General features: G+C 31.4%; 1 protein-coding gene across 1 annotated transcript in view; it reads left to right on the forward strand.

The window, feature by feature from the left end:
• LOC112691823 (head-specific guanylate cyclase) overlaps window positions 1-23,204 on the forward strand; it is a 421,762-nt gene that overhangs the window by 5,986 nt on the left and 392,572 nt on the right. The window contains exon 2 of the mRNA XM_025566227.1: window positions 6,275-6,417. Coding sequence (XP_025422012.1) covers window positions 6,298-6,417 — 120 coding nt within the window. The 5' untranslated portion in view covers window positions 6,275-6,297. The remainder of the gene's footprint in view (window positions 1-6,274; window positions 6,418-23,204) is intronic.

The raw sequence follows: 23,204 nt of genomic DNA on the forward strand, positions 1-23,204 counted from the left end.
GATTTAATAACATCGACACTGTAGTGTACGCTACAATAAACTATTAAACGTTTCAGAGTAAAACAGAAGTAACAAACACAATATGACTAATAATATATCTACTCAAATATTGATTTCACATTTTTGATAAATAACTACATTTAATTAGTGAAGTAAAATTACCAAAAGTAAAAACAAGAAAAATTCATAAATAATTCCAACGGAAACTAATATTTATTAAAACAATTTTTAGCCCACGCAATTAGCGTAAGTGATGCTATTGTCATTATTCATTCATTTGAAAATATTTTAAAACTTATTGGAACGACCCATGAGTACGAGTTTTTCGTCTAGTTTCGATTATCGTAAGACGTATATTTATCGTTGGTATGCGCGCCCAACGTATTTTCATAAATAGCCCAACATGGTTACCGTTGCTGCATAAAACGTTTTCTTCATTGCATTCGTCCGAAGTAAACCACGGTTATATTGTACTGCCGAGGGAATGAATAGAGAGAGAGAGAGAGAGAGAGAGAGAGAGAGAGAGAGAGAGAGAGTGAGAAAGAAAAGGTAGTAGTGAAAAAAAAAATAAAATGGTAAAAATGGCAAATGTCGTCGACGATTTGAACGCGAAGACAGCGTGGTTGGATCTCGTTGCCCATCGGCCGTGGCCGCACCGACGTAGTTCACGTCCGATTTGCGTTTCCTCGGACACTGCAAGGGGCGATCATATCGATCGCGTAGAATTCGATAATCTCGTCGACCTCGGGACAGGCTAGGCCGGCCGCGTGCGTGGCACGGTTATCGTTACGGCGGAAACGGATGGGCTAGTGTCTGGCAAACGTAGCGAAGGGGTTGATCGACGGTCCGTCGGTTATCCACATGGGCGCGGCGAGTGGGTAGGTGGATGGTAATTTAGTTTCACGATCGTGATCGAACAGCACACGAAGAGTTATGTGCTTCGATGTCGGTACGAGAGGTGGCCACTGGTAGGTAACAACAAGTCAACGAACACGTGCTGTAAACGAGCGACACGTTCAACGCGGTCGTTCATCGTTGCGGTGATGTCGGTTATTAGGTCTAGGTTTCCGTGCGCAAACATTATTCGAAATATACGCGGGTATGGGTGGATGTCAACAGGGATACTTGAAACTATAGGGATATTAGGGATACTAGGGATACTTACTCTGGAAACAGCTAGCAGTGATGTGCAACGGCGCACCGGTCGAGCAACGGATGATTGAACCGAACCGGGATTGTTCTGCTCGGCATACAAATCATTCACCGTCGCCCCACCCCCATACATTTTTAACGGTCCAATACTATACGACACCGATCATCGAGTCCAGTGGTGAATACAGGAAAATATTTCATAGGGGGTGTTGTAAAAAAGTAAAATTTAAAATGATGAATATCATGTTTGATCACTCATTATATGATGTATAATATTTGTATATATTTAAATTGGGAGGGAAGTATTAAGGAAAACTCTGAAGTAACTCTTATATCTATAGGCCCGATCATATTTTTAAACCATTTTTTTTCTTTTTTATATTTTGGGGGTCGGGGTCGACCCCCCTCCCCTTTGCGTTAGTACTGGTTGACACTGCGATTATAACGCGGTTCAGTGACAATTGTCCAAGCATTATCGATGTTCGCCTAGCCTCTGGGTAGAAAGTGGAAATTTACGTTGGATGCAATAAGCTTTTCAAACTCTCACGTCTTACCGAGGAAACGCGGAATTAATTTACTTTGGTTCACTCTCGAGAGGTCTATTGGCACTATCGGTACATCGACCCCGGAAGAAAATACTTAATTTAATGCCGTCAGCACGAAAATAATTCCATATTCCCGTAGAACATAGTATAATATTATTATTCACTTTCGTAGCTAGAAAAAATTAAAATACTTCGTCTTCTAGTAGTGACGTTAAAATGCGAAATCATTTAAACATTTATTTCTTTGTTAATATTTTCAATCCGTCCTACAATATCCATTTCCAAATTTATGGTAAAATTGTATTCTTTATAACCTATTTACAATATCACTGACTGTGGTCGCAGCACAAAAAATTTCTGGAAGTGTATACTTTCCGATTATATTTATACAGGTTGGGTTTATTATTATATTTACAATATAGTATCCGATCGATCATACCTAGTTCGGAGTATTCAAAAATTTAATAAAAATAAAAAATAAATCACGACTATGAAAAATATTTATTTATAAATTAAAATTGTTTCGATTTTTCTCACCGTGTAGCAAAATCTTTATTCGTTATTTTCGTCGGAACACGCTTTAGTTTTTGGTGTGTAGTAGTTGAATGTACCATTCAACTAATTTCTGCCCTCACTATTGGTCTAAGAATATCTACGAACTAAAAATTAAAGAATTAGTACTTCCAGTCATACGATTGCTTGTATAGTATATGTTTACAGTTAACACATTCGGTTTACCCTTCATAACTTTTGAATTACAACATTTCCGGTAGCGAATGAACTGACCTAATCGTGGTTTTCCCAAAAAACAGTATCATTTCTCTTACCCAACCTTATAACTCTCACTTAGGGCAGTTTTTTTGTACTAAAAACAAATGATAAGCAAGCGTAAAAAATAAAGTTTTTTTAGCAATTCATTTTTGTGACTAGATACTGACACTTAATTTCAGTATTTATATAAAAGGATATTGATCCTTTTATCTACTAACCATTCAATAATATTTTTTATTACCAGAATACGCATTGTTCGATTTTTTTGACTTGATTCAGACATTTCACTTATAGTATATAATTTGATTTTTTTTTTACATTACATAATCATTATACCACTACCCTTTTTCTTACGACAAATAATGATATTGAACGTGTACACATGAACATACACACACTTTTTCTTCGATAAATTTTTATTTTACTTTTATGTGAAATTCACGGGTACGAGTTAATACAATAACTTTTATAGTTTTTTGGATCAATATCAATTTAGTATTATATTGTTTTTAGAGATGAAAAGTAATGAAAACTACGGTCTATTTAACTTATCGATATAATATAATATAGTTATTTAAAAAATAATTTTTACTTTCTATAAAATATAAATACATTCATTCATTATTTCATAAACGCTTACTTTTTAAAAAATGGTAAAGTTTTAACATTTCCGTATGGTTCTTATAAATTTTATTTAAATATAATTTATGATTTTTGTCATAAATACTTGGAACTTTAGTAAAAAACTCTTTTAACTGCACTTAAACTTTTTTTAAAAAATATCTAAAATATCAAACTATCAAATTTTGTTTGTAATTGAAATGGATTACAGTAGCAAACACACAAGTTAATTCCGAATGCATTGCAAATATTTTAATAACAAATCAATGGCATTTTTTTAAAATGGCTTTTGCGGTTCGTAACATATAATGCGATATTACTGCTCTGAATGGAATTACAATATGATTGTCAGACGGGTTTGCCCGTAAACTTCAGTAACCGATATCGGAAGATTTCGATTCGGGAAACGGTCTTGAATAGTTTATCGTGCGTAACTTTTTAAGTAGACGTGAAAACCGATCTGTGAAACGGTAGGTATTGCCGACTCGAAAAAGAAAAACACAGGGGTGTCCTATGCGAAAATATATTACAACTTTTTGAATTTTAAAACAAAAACAATTCCCATTCATCGTGATGTTATGTTCCGTACGTGCGAGACGCGCGTATGAAATTATGTAGACGTATGCAACGTCATGTGTGCACGTTTCGTCGTTTGTTGTTAATTTTTTTTTTTTTTTGGGGGGGAGGTGAACGCGCAGTTGTCTAACCAGGTAAGACGTCCATCGTGCCCTCCCTCCCCGTGCTGTTCGTGTCGAATTTGTAGTAATTTTCTGTTCAACCGCCAGTATCACGATTTAATTTGAAATAATTATCGTTGGCTCATTTCCACAGGCATGCGCGCATTTGTTACGTCCGCCCACCATCGCCCGCACGTCCCTTTGGTCCCAGAACACGCGATATTAACCAGACACATAAATCATACGAATCACACCGCTTGGCCCCGGCACTCGCTGTGCAGTTTAAATAGCGATTAAGCAAAACGACACGTACTCACACACAAGGCTCTTGCCCGCCCTAAATAGAATACGGATATCTGTTTAATGCATCCGAAACGCATACATTACGGTAGAACAGGTGAGCAATCGAAATTTTATTTCAATTTTTCCGTTTTAAAAATCGCCTACACGTGTCGTTAACTCGCGGGTGGGTCTTTGAGGTACGTCTAACGTACTCCTGTTGGCACTGCATTATTCGGTTATTTACTATCTTAACTATTTATCACCGTGGTCTTACACGTCTACTAATATAACCTGAAAACGGATATCGCACTGCTGCATGTTTCTGTTTCTGGCGAATTTTTTTTCGTCAGATTCTACGTGAATTGGTCAACATGTTTAGTCAATATGTTCCTCGGCATTATCATAATATAATTATGTTTTAAAGATCGATAAGAATGTTACGAGGAAAAAAAATATTACCAAATACCAGCTAAAATTATTTATTTCTGGCTATCTCTGTTTTTTCCGTATCGAATAAAATTGTCATTCGGTTTAATATTTATTGCGCATAGGCTGTAAACTATGTGACATGACGGTTGGAGATCATAATATAGTTTACCTTGAACATGTACCGCACGGTTGTCATAATAATGTCAGTCTTCGGAACCTGTAATCTATAATTTATTAAATAGTTTACGGTTTTGAAAGATAATGGAATTTAAATCGCTGAGGTATGAGATCTGTCATATACGGCTGCTTGGTGAATTTCAAAATAGACTGGAGCTGTAACAATCCTAATGCGACCGCATTCAATGCGTACGATGCAATAACACCTCAAGGGTTGATTTGTGATTCAATTGTTACAGTATACACTCACACACACACACACATACATATATATATATAAATGTGTGCGAGAGTGTATATATATGGTATAAGTTAGTTACATAAATGTGACGTTAATCGATGAAGTCGATATACCCCATTAACAATATTCATCGATCCATTTAAAATATAATTATTATTACGTCGATAAAGATTAATAAAATACATTAGCCATGAATAAATTTAATTAAAAATCAAAATGTTTTACTTAAGATGAAGCTCCGAATGAGAAAATGAAAAATTGTATATTATATTGAAAATCTAAATGTATACGTTATAATATTTCCGTGATTGAACTGAACAACTTTTTTGTCCTTATTTTATGTTTGTTAAAACACATCCAGTGGTTTTCAGACCGTACTGAATGACCGTTCAAAACGACATTATAACGTAATAAGTATTGTTAAGGGCCATAGAATTGTCATTAAGCACATTTTCCACAATAATTTCATGACTGATAAATTTTCCAAATATCGAAATACTTCATAGTATTTATGTTTTAAATTATTATAATAGTTTTTGCATTTTATGAATATAATAATGAAACTATAAAATGTAAAAAATATAATACTGTAGCAATGTAACTAAGACTTTTATATGAACGTACATATGTACTGGATGTATTTTATTTCATACACAGTATAAATTATAATTTGCGTTATTTATCAATTTTAATAAATTACACCTTTTAAATTAGTCATAACTTACGAATTTGTAACAATTACTATGATATTCGAGTATTATAATTATGTGAATAAAAATGAATCACAATTATGACGTGAAAAGAGTTTAAAAACGTAAACAATAAAATTTTCAAAAAAGGTCATAGTTTATTCAAAAATATAGAATGCTTTATAAATGATTAAAAAAATCATATTAAAAATGTTTCTACCAAAATCATATTTCGATTTAAATATATACTATTAAATTATATTATATAATCTCTGTTATTCGAAAGATATTAGGAGTAGGTTTTTATATATTACATGTATATTAAATCATCCATAAGTATTGTCACGATAAAATCAACTTTGAGTTTATATTGTCTTGTCCAATTCTTACTTATTATTCTATATAATAATAATAATAATTGTAAAATTAATGGATTTTTTTCTGGATTCCAAATTAAAGCTTAAATTACATTTTGTGTTTTGTTCTTAAAAATGTATAGAGAATTTTATGGGGATACGGTTGGGTAAAAAAGTCAAATATTTGTAGTTGGGATGAACCAATGAAATACTGTTTTGCGATCGTATTTTCATAATAGTTTAAGAGTGTATTATCATGTTAACGAACTGAGTTTTTGTTCTAAAACATTTGCGAATATAGAACAGTTGAATTGTATTTTTTTTTCCAATACAGGTATAATCGATAAATTCGGAGAAATGTTTTGTCCGTTCAGCTCCCGTGCTCCGCCCAAGGCGAACGTAACGCAGACCGAACAACAACGACCTTTGAATTTGAAACATCTTAGCGAAGCTGTCAAAACTCTCACTTCACCGCCGGTGAGTACAGCAATGATAATAACATTACCGTACACGTGTGCACACAATATTGCCAACGAGTGTCAAAAATGATTCGTTCGCTGTATGCGTACGCTCGGCGGCGTTACGAATAATATTATAACCAGGGCTAGGATTTGTATGCAATAACAAATTGTAAAATATTAAAAAAAAAATATTTATTTATTGAAATACATCAATTATTGGCTGTTTATCTTAAATATATATATGTTCGACAAAAAAAACTAAGTTTTATACTTAAATCGGCAGGGATAGAATTAAATACAAAATATTAATATTAAATTACAAATATTAATAACGAAATTTACTATAAAACATTAATTTTTCGCATTCTTATAATTGAAATATGAAATAATATTAATTTTATTCAATATATGCAATAATATGAATTTTATCAAAAATATGCAAAAACATGAAAAACAAAAATACCTCCATTTATCTCATCATGAGATGATTCGTGGACATTACTGACAAAATCAATAATCAGAAGTCGCAAAAAAAACATGCTGTTGCATACAAATCCTAGCCCTGGTTATAACGCTTATTCATATCGTCCTTTCGCCGTGTAATGGTTGTCGCCGAGTTTTGCACATCGAAAAAGAGAAATTCCAAATTTCCTATCCGTATAAACACGGGTAGACACGCACGCGTCACAGGTATGATAGGAATAATGTCAAACCAACTGTGATGATAGTCGATCGGTTTTCTTCGATTTTATTTTTGTTCTCGCACATCGGTTTTGACCCATTAAAACACGATGTCACCACGAGCATGCTGTTCTTTTCGTAATATAAATTAATGTACGGATGACGTGGTACGGATAGGACGATGTACGAAGAAGTCTTGAATATTATTTGTGCATCAACACGATAATACATTATGTCGAATTTGGCAGCGCTCTGCTGTAAATTTTTAGCACCCTTCGAATTATTGAACCATCGAACTTTTATCAATGCACATTTCTTATACTCCCTCCGTCTCGCTCCCTTGTAGTGAATGCGCACCGATTACAATCCCGAATACGTATTAACCCGTAAACAACTTGATCGCAACTTTTCATATGTTCTTCGGTTTTGAAATTAATTTTAATAACCAATCGACCAGCAGCTGTTTTTTTTCTCGAGCACGAACGGCTAATTGATTTCTTGTTTTTACGCATACGTTTTCCGCGCTATGGAATCCTACTACGGAATAATGCTTTTAACCTCGCCCATGCACGAGCTAAAACTAATCATTTCGTAACACGTTATCGCTTTTGATTGGATTTCCCGCAACATAAGACCGCCGGGATCGAACAGTGCGATTCTAAACGTGTATAGAGTTTACATTGTTCGTGCGATTACTCACCGTAAACTGTGTCAACGCAACGATCGCAACTGCATCGCGGTATTCGAATGTATTCGTTTAACGGTGATCGTTGCGGGCAACGTAATATTATTATTTTATTGAAAAATGTTTGGGGAAGGTTTTGAGAAAGGCAATTCACATTAGGAGCGCGCGTCATTTGAACGGTAAAAATACTGATGTTGAAGTTTTCAAACACTCGTCGTTACGAACGTGAATAATATTTTGAATTTAACGCAATGTGACCGACCGTATGCGTGTGCATATCCTTTGTACACGACGCAATACGCGTAGTGCGTTCAAAAATCGCAGAAAACAGAATAATTACACTATCGACGCGTGTATTATTTATATTTTGCACGTGTATCCCGCGATACATCCAAATCTATTAATATTATAATCAGGGACGGATATAGGGAGGGGCCCTTAAAATATTCAATTAATAATAGGCCCTCGCAAAATAATTACCTTTTTTTTTTTAATTTTTCTAGTAATATTCTGTTTCTTTTTTTTTTTTTTAATTTGACAAGTGGCGCTATTAGTGTGCGATTAAACAAATCACTAGATTGGGATCGGTCATTTTCTACCATTACCACTTAATTATAAATAGAATTACTCAACTACAGTGTTGTGTGATGGGTTGTTAATCACAATAGTTATTTGAATTTCAAAAATAGGATTATTTCGTGTGTGTTGTATTTATAAAAATAGATGACTTTAAAGACTTTAAAGGTTACTTGTATTCACTTATTAATTGTTTGTACATTTTATAAATCTGTCTTAATTATGTTCAATAAGCATCATTTATGTAATAAGAAATTAATAGCATGATTAGTGAATAACCCATTAGTAATATAATTTTAAAGTTTAAGTTTTAAAGCATGTAGATCAACTAAAAATTCTTATATTTCAATTTAATGTGGGCCCTGGGGCTCCTACAATCCTAAATTCGACCCTGATTATAATTTATTACACCTATCGTGTTGTACGAATCGCGTACACGTTGCGATGCAGCCGTAAACGCGCGCGCGTTCGCCTCGTTAAATTGTTAACACGACGACGGAGAAAACCATATCACTCATAACAAAATAAAATTGCACATCACTCAATATACATATAAAACATATCATTGTATACACGTCCAGTGGTATAGCTCAAAAAACATTGATGGGGGGGGGTTACATTTACAATTCTCTCTTACATGAGTATCAGCTTTTTAGTTTTAACAAGTCGTTTAAAAAAATGTTAACATATAAAGTGTGTTATTACTTAGTCTGTCAAAACTATGAAAATTGTTCTATGATGATATGATATGGCATTGTACCAATTTCTTATAATTATCGTATATTTTACAAAATAAAAGAAACATATACATAACCCATTATCCTCCACCACCTTCTGGCTACGCCGCTGTACATGAAAGTTATTATAACTGTCGGTGAACGTATCAATTTCGAAAAAGGTTTTCATGCAGCACCGTCGCCATCGCCGCCGATGTCACAATAAAAGCTTTCAAATTCTCATGACTGCTACGATCACGTAACATTTGTGATCAGGGGGGGGAGGTTCTTTGATACGGCAGACGTGTATAACTGTAACCGAGTTATAATGTTCGTATTAGGGCCTGAAATTTGGAATTTTTTGTACTACACACTGAATTTCGAATGCAACTGTTGTCGCCACTTATGTAGTCCGCAGTCATCGACAATCACAGTTTTACTACTGAAAATATCGATTTTAATGTACCCTGAAAACGAATTATTTAAATTTTTTTCGTGCTCCGCGTAATAAATGAACGATGAATTTCGTACGTGTAGGTAACGGTTTTCGCGATTCCAACGGATACGGTCATATCACACGCTTTCGAATTTTGCGATACATACTCTAACCTTTTGCACTACCCCGGAACACGTCATGGCCCTCGCACAGTCTTCGACTGCATACATTTATGTCCCAAAGATATCTTATAAAAAAAAAGTTTAATCTGGATCGCGACTTTAATTATTTATTTTTTATTTTTTTTATTACGGGTAAGTTTCGCCCCTATTAATTCTTACTATATCTATCATGTCACCTATACTATATTACCGTTCATCCATCGTAATAATAACAGCCAGTAATCATATAATATGGATTTATAAAATTATAACATGTCAAATGTATTATGATACATTTATTATATAATTTCATTGTTTATTGATTTTGCACTGTACACACCCACTAGTAGCGCGTTTAAATTATTGTAATTATGTATCTCATTATAATGTCCTTACCATGGTCTATCCTTTATTGTTATATTGATTTAAAATGTTGTATTTCGTACTATTGTCTATGTTAATATGTTTACATGTTGTAATTTATGAGCTATAACAGGTTTTATAAGTAGTCAATGAAATAAAAAAAAAAAAATCCATTATAAGATTTTGATTTTATTATTTCAAGATATAATTTTCAATTTCAACAGATAAAATATTATGATAGTATAATGTAGCTTACAAAATACACCTGAGTCGTCGCCTCATTACCGCCAAGAATATTTCGCCGCTTTTTCTCATTTTGCTGTACTAAAAGTACTTGTAAAGCATTTATACAGTCATTAATATACCAATACTACTTGCGGTACAGATACTACAGACAGGTGGAAAGGAAAACGAAGTTTAGATAGTATAATAATATATAAAAAAAAATATAAAAATGATAACTTATATTTTTTTCTGCATTCTTCGTAATAAATTCATTACGGTTTTTATTTTTATTTTTTTTTATAATTTTTCATTTTGTTTTCATCTATGGCAAATTTCGTTCACATGTAAAAAGGTTTTTGTGATTTCAACGTACACCGTCTCCTATCACATAATTTCGAACTTCACGGAATATACCGAAACTCGAACGTTCCTCGTCGAGGGTTTCAAACGGACACGGTTTCTAGGACGATCGCGGACAAGCACCGGGAAAACAAGAGAACGCGCAAAAATCGCGGCCGATGATCGTCCGAAGGGATCCAGGTGGATCGGTGAACATCATGTGACGGCAAAAAAGGGATAAGACGTTAAACATTTTCGCGCGTCCGATATCTCGTTGAGGTTCAGCACTACGCGCAGCCGTGACCGAAAGTCCGTTACGGTTTTCGTTACCGGACGAGGATTGTTTTTAATTTAATTTTTTTAAATTTTAACCCCGTTCGTCGTGCTAGGCATGCTCAATCGTCGACAGTTTTCGTTCAGTGCCGCTCTTCCGGTGCCCCGCGTAACGTCGTGAAAGTTTTTTTTTTCTTACAAATTATATAGCTATGTGTGCAGCTCTCTGCTGACTCGAATTATATGCGAAATAGTTCATAAACGGTTATGTACACCTGTGGATTACTTGCATAGCTCGACCGGTGAAAACGATTCAGTTGTGGTACGGAAATCGAACTATTCGTTTGTCCGAAATGTCCGTTTGAGAAGCTCAGCATCTGGCCTGGCTCGTAGAAATATTATGAAATAGGTCGTTAGCAAGGTATTTAGTGAACAGATATAAAAGGATACGTAATATCGTATTATTATAATACGGACCTCAGCGGCTCTGTCATTTTTTGATCAATTTCAGAAATTTTGAACACACACACACACACACACACACACATACACACGAGGTAGCATGTGGTTTTCGCTGTGGTGGAAATCGATTACACCGGTAACTTTACCGTTGTCGTGTATAAAGTATATACAATGATTTTCGAGCTAAATAATTGTTTTTGCTCGGAACACTGGGTCATTGGCGTTGATGTCGCATCGTTAAATGGCGTTGTGGGCGGCCATACGACGCAGTCATTATCACCGGTCATAATATATTGCACTCGTTTGGCGATGATAATCGAATGCATTCGTGATTGTACACCCGTTTAAGGATTAGCAGGTACACATTAATAACGGTCGTCGGACAATCGAGAGAGTCGATGGGATCGGCATCCTCCGGGCAGTTCGGTTATCCTTGAAAAATATCTGCGCCTGCTTGTCGAGAATATTAATCGTGTACTTTGACCCGTATACATATTATTGTTCCGACCACCAGCAAGGCTGAAAAAAGAATCGTTTATACTTAGATGTCCAAAGAGTGGTTGTTGAAAGTTCAGAGTATTAAAGTATAAGAGAATAAGAAAAAAAAACTAAGTTTTTTTTTTCCAATCCGATTGGTTATATTTTAAAACTACTGAAGTTTTCGGACTTCAAATACCTTAATCTTGTAAATCACCCACAGAATGATGTAGATTTACTGTTAGGTACTTTATACAAATAAATAGTTTCCTGAATATAATGTATAAATAAAAAACTCAGGAATATGTTTAAAATAAAACAATCCAAAATTATCCATTGTGTATTTTATAATATTATTATTGTTATATATCCGGAACTCAGTTTCATTCCTTTGAAATTTTTTATCTAAAAAAGTTTATATAAAATACTAAGCCATCATTCGGCAATTTATTAGGTATTAAAAAAATATTTTTTACTGTTTTTAATTTTATTCCTTTATTTTTTATAATTATTATGAAATATATTTTTTTAAATTAAATTACTCATTTGTTTTAAGATACAAATTTTCTTAAAATAATAATAAAAGTATATTTATTGTTTAAATACATATTATTTTAAATGTGACACATTCGTTTGTTGGTTCGTTCAAATGGGCCATTGTGTCATTCTATCAAGTAGATATATTTTTAGTTGAAATTTGCTGTATTCTAATAATAATGTTTATTTTGAACAAATATTAGTATCAAAATCGATTCACAGAGTCCTAAATGAAATTTAATGAAAATAAATCGGTGCTCAAATGTGAGAAATATGTATACAGTATTATAAGTATATGTATCGCTGCATACCACTCGTATTATACAGGACTACACCCAGTAATATTTATTAACGATTCACATTTAATCTTACAAAACTAATTTAGTCTTGTGCACTGCATTCGTGGAAAGTAAAATGGAATTTCTGTAGATTCGTACTGTTATCTATTACTGAATTTAATCTAAATGTTTGCGTTTCTTATTTTATTATAATACCGACGAAAAAACTTATAGCTATAATAATATTACTATTTTTCTTGTTCAAACGTTTCCATAAATCAATTTATTCATATAAAAATAAAACGATATGTTCGAGCGTATACGTACAAAGACGCACGCGTGTACGGACTTGATTAAAATATCAATAAAAATGTTCGTTTGTAAGTACGCAGATTTTTTTTTTATGTTATTACATTACATAAATTACGTTTTAGAAAATAATGTACCCATGCACAATTGGTATTATATAAAATGTGACCAGTTAGAAGCTATGGTTGTGTTGATTTTCTGCAGGTCTTAGTTTGTTGATAAATCGCGTAAATCATTAATTTGGTAAAATATATCGGGGAATAAGTATTCGGTAGTCTTATCTAAAATGTCTCTTATTGTTGCGTTAACAAAGGGTATGTGTACAACCGATATCAAATAAAGAAAATAATGGTGAAAAAAAAAGATTAGTAGTTTTTTACGTGCACCCGGGAGAACCTACCGAATAGCAAATCTAGTCGAGGAAGGAATGATGGTTAAAAAATATATATGTTTTTAGAGGTAGTGTGGTTCGAGTAATATGGGATACGTGTATAGTATAAAATACATATATCAACATTATAATGTTTATCTCATTATTTATTCTACCTTTGTTTGTCAAACTTAATTCGACATGAAACACATGAATATGAATAATATCCATTCCGTTGACTAATATAGAAAGAGAGAGAGTTAACTAATTTTTAAATAATTTTTTGTTAAACAATTTATACTCCTCTGTATTCGTATTAATTTCTTAGATGTTGGTAATTATAACTATGGACAGAGTGTATTTATTAATTCAATTTGTTAACTTCTGCTGAACATTTTCAAAGGAATATAGGCAATAACGTAATAGAGAAAATGTGTAGTAGTACTTTTGAGATGTCACGAGTACCGTATAATTTAGCATACGATTTACCTACATAATAAGCAATATAAATATTATTTTCGGTAATGAATATGTTTTTAATGTGATTAAATTAATTAATTTAATACAAAAAAAATTTACAATGTATTAATTATAAGATATAAAACGGACTAGCTATTTTGTATGATTGATGTAAAATTTTTTAATTCTTACCGTGTTTGTGTTCATTGTTGGTCTTATTTATAATTTAATGTCTTTCGAGACATAATACATTTTTTATAATAATTAATTATTAATTAAGATTATATGATCAGTGTTACTGGTAGGCGATGACAGATAAAAAAAAAATAAAAATATTGTATAAATGATGAACTTTTTAAAATAAATAATGAATGTTATGAATAACATTCATAGAGTATAATATTGCGCTTGTAACGTAATGCGTAAAAATTAAAAAATGAACCCATTGAACTGTTTAACAAAAGACCGCCCTACTCTTAAAAAACCATTCTATCAACGTGTTCAAAATAATGTCATCAAGGATAAAAGAAATTTACTATTATATTACACAAAGGCAGAACGTCAAAGGTACGATGAAAAAATATTATTTAGCAACGTCGATTTCGGCATCATAAAAAAATACATAAATATTTTACAGACATGTAGGACATATACCTACGAGTCAACTTAACGTTTAAACGGAACATTTTTGTAAATCGGTGTATTGGTAACTTCAACTAATTTTATAGACTCACGTGTAATATTGATACACCTCCCATTATTATTTTATTTCAATATTTTAATCATGCAAGATTAATTTTTCATTTTTCGTCTGATAATTAACAACTAGAATTTATTACGGTTGATTTTCAAAAATACCGCGTTTGATTAACGATTTCAAAACAAAACTAATGTCGTAGGACTAACCAATGTCGACGAATAACTTGCATGAACCACGTGATCCAGAACGAACACCGACCTATAGCCACCACCGAGTCTGCGTGTCTCTGTTTAGTCGGTTATCATTTTAAACATTCCAACGGGCACGTATCAACATATATAAATACGTTGCGAACAGTTTATTTTTATTTTTTATTACTCACGCGAAACACGTATCTGCCGATCGTGTTCCGCCGCAACGGATTTCTTTTCGTGTCTGCACGGATACCGTTTCAAATGTCATTTCTTGGCAACACGCGAAAATGTAAATGTATAAAACCAAATCGTTCATCTCATCGTCTTCCGCGTGAAACACACACGCGCTTATAACTAAGTTTTTGGTCGAAATCAATTGTTGCGAAAACAAACCTGGGTTACGCACACACATTAATGACGAGACATTAATATCCACTCGGCTAACTTAATCAATACTTCGAGTCGTTACGTGACTGTTATACGAGTGAAATACACACAAACTCGTATACGCATACGCAAGCATGCACACACATGAACGTGGGTATTTACACTTGCACTACTGCATATCATACTGATATCATAAAACTACCGCGTCGAGAGTAGCGATACACACGGGTGCGTGTTTCAGCGGCGATTTTTTTTTTTTTTTTCTACACGGGCAGGACAACGATTTCATCGGTTTAAACAAGTTGACTGCCAGGATGCAATAGAGATATCTGATGTTACGGTTTTATGGTGTCCAACAGTCGTACCGAACATGTAATCGGCACCAAGCTTTGCGGGATGTTTCGTGATCGATACTGTGAACGTGTGATGCAGTTTCATAGGGAAATATACTTCGTATTCGTCGATATTTTTACGGCAAAATGAACGATTAAAATGAACTTACCTTGGATCTCTCCACGAGACGCGCACACGTTCTTCTCTCGGCCGTGCGCCGGACAAGGTCCTTAAAATATCGGCTACTTGGCCGGTTTCGGCATAATTGTAATCGATGATTACGGTCGCGGCGAACGGATCGTCTAGGTCGTCATAAAGCTTTGCGTTTTTGACACGAATCCTGATACCGTCCGTACACTTACCGTCGGATGGCCAATCGGAGTGTGTGTGCACGGCGAAAACAAATAATGTGTTCGTGTGAGTTCCTTATAATGTGTTCGATCGAGTACAAAATGTGTTGCTATTAACTGTTGGGTTTTTTTTTTGTATGTTACAAATCAGACAAGACGTTTGGAAGAGCATACATGTCAAACGATATTAAACTCTAACGTAATATAAAGTGCATAGGAATAAAATGTCACGCAAAACGAATTCGGAACAAATATTTTAACAGACATATAAAAAAAAATATTGAAGATAATTACAGTCCATTTTTAATCATACCCGTAGGAGTCACGGGATCAATAGGGGTGTATCGTCCAAACGCATTAAAATGTTTTAAAAATAACTCGCCCAAAAGTGTTACGATAAGTGACTTGAATGCGTAAGGATTTTTAAAAACTCACCCAAACGCAAACCGTCCTCGATGGCGGCGGTGATAATGTGCCCGGTGTACGACCCGTTAGACGTGGCTGCAAACGATATGCATATTACTTTACTGTTTATGTACGACGCAGTAAACGTATTAGGTGCAACGTATCTCCGGGGGACTGGAGTGCACGTGGGATCGTTTATCTCGTGCCCTGAACTGTTGTCGTGCGGACGACGTAATAGGAAATACCGTTCGGGGACCCCATTTTTGCGCATTGAAGCGCAAAAGATGCGGCGAAGGATTTAAATTTTCGACTCGTTCTCCTTTTACCGTTCCCGTGTTCCTTAAACCATACTACTACAAGAGTTATAATGCGTGTTTTCTGTATTCGTTTTTTTTTTTTTTTTTTTTATATATTATATATCGTATGTACTATGAAAACAATTCGTTTTCAGTACTTAGATAAAGGATAAGTGAATATTTTTGTAATACGAACACATTTTTCATAGATATTATTTAATTCGTATCATAAAATTGTGATTGATCGTGACTCGGTGTACCGACTATTTTTGTCGGTTGGTTAATATAATTAAATACATAACATAAGAAAGATAAAAATTCAAAACAGTTTTTGTAATTTTTTATTTTAACGAATCATAAATAATTCAAATAATTCGTGTAACAAATTACCTACATGGTCCAACAAGTTGAATTTATGACACATTTCAAAATATCTTTATTTTTTTTTTTTAACATTTTAATTTATTTTATTGCAAATCTGTAAAAAAAAAAAACCAATTGTTACCATAGAAATTATGATTTTTAATATACAAATAAAATTATTATTTCTTTAGTATTACATCGTCTTGCCGTTTTGACTTATTTAGTGATTCTTTGTTTCTCGATCCTCGACATGGACAAATCCGTTGCATACATGGTGCCCAGAATTAAAAAACGTTTCCGTGTCCATCGTTCCATCATTCGGAAGATGACTGCCGATGAACTGATGGATCTTCGCGATATCATTGTTCGTACTATTTATGCACTACAGTATCATGATAAGTCTGTCGTAAGTGACCAATACATGTCTTGGGTGCGTGGCTTGTACTACGTCGACACTACGCTGTGGCGACTCACGTATCTTTATGAGGACGATGAGTATTGATTTCAATGTATTAATATTTTATAATATACGAATATATATATATATATATATATATATAATTTATCAATATTTTGTATTTATTCTTATCTTTATTTTGTAGATTTCGAATGATGATTTTACTGACGCTTTTTTATTTATTAATATGTTTGATTTTTGTTACACTTCATCATTAGATTCATATTTGTGAGGCATATTGAATAAAAGCATGGTAAAACACATGTATTATATTTTATAACAACATTGATTGTGCACAATATTAGGACTGTAGTTTTACAAATAAAAATAAATAAATAAATATAATTCGTATACGAAAAACAATTTTGAGTATGATTTAAATTTTTTTTACAGAGTATATTTTTGCATGCTGCAAAAAAATATAAAAAACCTTGAATTCTTTGATAGGGTTTTGTATTTATGTATAAAATATGTGTTATTTTTATATAAAATATAAATGAAATATTTGATTCGGTGTCTATTATTGCGTATTTTTTAATACCCTCGTGTTTTACTATTATTGATGATACTCTTGTATTGTAATTTTTATTTACAGATATATTTATTAATTTTTTTTGGATCACAATTAATTGTGATATTTAATATTTATCTTTTAGTTCTTAATATTCAATGGTTGAACTGTCTTTTCCGTTGTTATCAATATGATGCATATTTTTGTATTATAAAATAATAAAAAGATTGTTATCTTTTTCTTCGGGTAAAGATGGTATTATAATTTTTTATAAAGCTATTTTGTAATATATATTCGATCATATTGAAAACGAAATCCCATTTTTTATTGTCCAAGTCTGAACATATTTTAGACAATGCTAAGTTTTTATTTTATTTTCTATTCGAAATTGTTTTGTATTTTCTAAGGTTTTAAAAACATTATAATTCTTAGATTTATTATTATAATTGTGCTTTTTAATAAGATTTTATAACCAGGACTCGGGAGTTTTAGTAAATGCTTATTTTTCTTGTTCCATCCTAGAACATTTAAAGTAAGATACAAATATGTTTCATATTACTCGGATATCATACATAACATTTAGCTTTGCTATTATTTGTATATTTACGGGTTTTATTGCTATTTTGCTAAATTAGGGTTTATAGTGCTATTTTCGAATATACTTTCACATAATACAGGAAATAATCAAATTTTGTTGATAATAATGATTTAATTAGTTTAAGTTTTAAAAATATTTGAATTATTGAAAATAAATACACCTCATCCAATAGTATTTTATGTTTTCGTTGACAAATCGATGTATTAATAGTTAGTGACTAAATAAAATAATTTAATTATAAGTACACTTTTACAAATATATTTAAGTAATTTAACATATTTGTTAAGTTTATAATTTAACTATTCCAGACACCTACGAGGCAAACAATCTGTAAAATTACATTTAATTTTTTTTCTAATAAATTTATAATTTTTTCAACTTAAATTTATATTTTTTGATTTTTCTTGCTATTTATAGCGCATATTTTAGAGTTAAAAAATAACATTTTTAGTCCTACAACTTCCGAGCCCTGTTAATAACCATGGGTCGTCTAATTTTAGGTAAGCTATTTCGTTAACATTTTTATTTTGATTAATTAACTGTTGAATATTATTAAATTTGTTTTTAAATTTTAACGCTATTCCTTGTAACAGTGACCTATTTCTTTATTTTTGTCTACTAAAAAAAGGTCTTCTGTTGTATAGACACACGCTCGTGTAGCATTTATATTATTGCTGAGTAAAATGTTTTGAAATTCCGTCTCTGGTTTCATATTATTTTTTAAATACATAGTTTCAATTTCAGTCTCACTAGATTTTAGATTTCTAGATTAACAATTGTTTTATTTAATTTTTGGTTGTACCATTTTTAAAAAAAAATGTTTATAATTATTTCTCTTTATTCCTTGTATCTCATTAGAAGTTGTATTATTTAGTTCAAAAGTATTTCTCTGAGTTAGATACGCCAATTTTAACTTCAATATAGGGTCCGCCTAATCGTTTTTTTTAATTTAACAATTGTCTGCGTAGTGTACTCTCTCATTACACCTATAACAAGTAACTTTCAGATTCTTTCGTATAGCGATCTTTCCAATTTTGTCCCGGCGTTCTTTCTCGGCTATGTTTTTACTGTATTGCCCATTATTTGTGTAACGTTTTTTATCATAATTTTTCTTACTACGGTAGTTATTATCTTTCATTGTTTCATGATTTATATGTCATAAAGTCTCTGTCATAGTTTCTATCTCTTTTATTCTCTTTAGAACAGTCATATTTTTGTTTATTTTCTCTTGAATATGATCTGTTACTAAATTTATTCCGGTTTTTACTATTTTCTCTAAAATATTTATTATTAAACCTAGAGGGATAAGGACTATTATCTCTTTTATTGTAATTTCTCTCTTTACTTTCATCTTTCCTATATGGATAGAGACTATTATTTTGGTACTAGTGTCTTTCGTTGTAGTAGTTTTTTTTTATTATAATTCCGTCCTCTGTCTTCATTATTATCGTAATTATTATTATTTTGTTTATTATTACTATCAAAATATACTGATTTATTTTGTCTTTTACTTAATATGTTTATTTTCTATAATTCACTTATTTTTTTATATTTTTTTTGTACTCTCGATCTCTGTCTTCTAGTAATTCTCTCAATTCATTGTTTTTTTTACCTAGGTATATCATTTGTGATTTGGTTTAATTGTTATACTTGTTAATTTTTAACTTCCGTATATTTACTTATACCATATTTTGTATTTTTTATCCTAAATTGCATGACTTTAAATGTTTTCAAGTGTTCTTTAAGTTTTTCAAGTTATCCTGCGTCGAAATTGACTGTAAAATCTTTTAAGATATATCTGCATATATCTTTTTTACTCATATGCTTATTTACTTATCTACATAGTCTTTTTATCTCAAAAACATCTGATAAATTTATTATCACCATGTCTACATTTCTATAACTTAATTTTTAATACCAAATCGTATCCTATAGGTTGAAATTCATTTAAAAATGTGTCCTTTGATTCTTTCCATGACCAATTTACTTATTAGTCTTCAAGATTTTCTAAAAAAGGTAAGTACTGGCTGTACTTTTCACAAAAATAGAAAAGAACCTTAATTTATCATTTTCATTGCATTCTTGAACATTACTAGTCTTATTATTTTATTAAAAAAATTCCTAACGTCTTCAGTTCCAGTAAAATAATCAGTTGTTTTAAATTTTATCATTTATTATCGTTTGTTCCATGTGTTATCAAGGGGTAAAATATAATTTGTATTTTAATTAATATTACTTTGATTCATTTAGTTAATTTTGTTAAGCCCTTTTTCTTGATTTATATTAATTGATATATTATGAAGAGCAATCGAACTGTCAAGGTTTGTTAATATATTTTGATTTATTTTGGTATTTTCATCTTGGAAGTTACTCTGTGTTGTATCTAAATTTTCTAAGATTTTTCCACTTTATTTGAAAATAAGTTAATACTACTATTTATGTAATCATATAATTTAAGGGTCATGGGAAAGAAGTTTATGAGTTTTTGTTGTTTTATATTTTATCAGGACTTGAATGGATAGCTCGGCGTCTTTTAGTAATTAATTAATATCGATTATATTAGTAATGGAATTATTAAGAGCTGTTGTACGTATTTCATATATATATATATATATATATATATATTATAACAATATGAAATAGTTTTACTTTTTTTTGTGAGTATATGTTGCCGTATTAATCATTATTGAAACATCCGAATCACTTTATGACTTATTTATTAGATAAAAGGTTAAAAAAAATTAATAAAATAAATCTAAATTCCTACTTGAGTATAATAAATTAGTTTAATTAAGATTAATTATTCTTAACGATAATTATATAAATTACTACAGTTCATAAATTATGTATTTTTTGATTAGAAAGAAGCGTTATTTGCTTTATCGTAAGGGAAACTTATGAAGAGTATTTTATCCCAAAATGTACTACTAAATATATTTTAATATTAAAAACTATATAAAATAACTATTAAACCTACTACAGTGGAAATACAATTAAATTCTTTAAGAAATTAGATACTGAAAAGAATAATTTCATAAAATGTAAATCGTATAAATACAAAATATATAAAATTACACCAATATTCATCTCAGTTGCGCAAAACGCACATTTATTGAATTAAACTATGTGTTAACCCAAACGTATGACATTTTTCGACCATGAAAGTTCAACCTGTCGAAAAAATTGTTATTTAACTCACGTGTGTCTAATATATGATATGAGTAACACACAAAAATTACTTGTAATTAACAGAAATAAACGAAAAGAAAAACACAAATATAACAAATATAAAGTTAAAATAAATTTAATTAGTGGATTATGAATTGCGATGGGTACCACTTTCATATATATTTTTCGATGGTGTATCTATTTACCTAACCTAACTCGAGAACTCAAACGACCATAAATTAACTGGTTACAGAATCGCTCTCAGGATTTCGGTAGGAGTATTTCATCTTTTAAACCTTGTCTTTAAAGACCATAAATCAATCGGTTGTGCCTACTCGAAAATTAAACAATAATATACTGAAATCGTTTTAATAAAATGAACATACAAAATCACTGTTCTCCAATACGTAAACAAACATGCGCGTCCCGATCAAAAACTCGTATTATTTCCTTATCGCGGTGTTCACGTTCTTAAATGTAATTTTCAAACTGCTGCTTAACTTATTTGCTTCGTTAAGCCTATACCATGGAATACGGTACAAGGGTATTTATGAAAAATTTTATTATTGTTATATTTAATTTTGTATTTGGCAAATTGATTTGCACGTACAGCGAAAGTAATACTACAACAACTACTACTCGTACTACTACTACCATTACTACTGTTTCACTATTGATATATAGTTCGTGTTTCTGCTGCCACAACCATCGAATATTTTATTACAGTTGTATTAAGAACAGCGTCAGCTGCTGTATGGTCTTTGCTTTATGAACGATGGATAGCAATATCATGCTGTCACGGTATGTCATATTATTATTATTATCATCATTATTACTATTATTATCGCCATGGCGAAAAGCACTTTGAGATTTGTTTAGTGCTTTTACTGCGGTAATAACGGCTATTAGTCAGTATAGAGCTCTTCGAAATCTACGATGAAACAATTCGCCATACGTATTCGTGATGGTATAGCATCTTTGACCACGTGCGTGATCAGATTTATAATATTACGATCCTATCATAGGGGGGGTTAGGTATATCATTGTAAAGCAAAAATAATCGTAACAGTTTTCGTTTGTCGTATGTTAAATTGTGAATTTGAATTCGTGCTCGGTAAATCATTATTTACACCTATTGGGATCAAAATCATCATTGGTTACGTACTGAATGTACCAGACTATAATTGTTCATAGTTAAGAAACACAATATTTATCACCACGAACACTTATGTACCATAAATGCAAGGTAATGTATATTGTTGAACTTTAAAAATTTTAGTTCCCTTGATTCTACAAAGATTATTTATATTCATTTTATATGAATTAATACTGAGCCCACTATAAAAATTTTGTGTTTATTTTCCGAACACCAATAAACGTATGGATATTAATACTAAGAAGTTTACCTTGCATTTTATTTTACTGTACAAATTTCCCAACATTTTTCATAATAACGGCGAAAAACTGTTGAAAAGCTATAAAAAGCAGTGATATTTACGGTATCCTACTAGTTTCAAACTAAATCAAATTGTTGTTCTTACTCAAAAAAAGTAAAGTAACTGTAGATATTTGATATTTTCTCTTAATATGTATATCATTGTATAGATAGTAAAGATAGTTATATTTTCATAAGATTTTTTTGAGCTATTTCACATCATTTTTGGAATTATTGATTATTGATAATGATTTTTGTT

This window comes from Sipha flava, unplaced genomic scaffold, assembly GCF_003268045.1.
Source record: "Sipha flava isolate LNK unplaced genomic scaffold, YSA_version1 67_pilon_pilon, whole genome shotgun sequence".
NCBI lineage: Eukaryota > Metazoa > Arthropoda > Insecta > Hemiptera > Aphididae > Sipha > Sipha flava.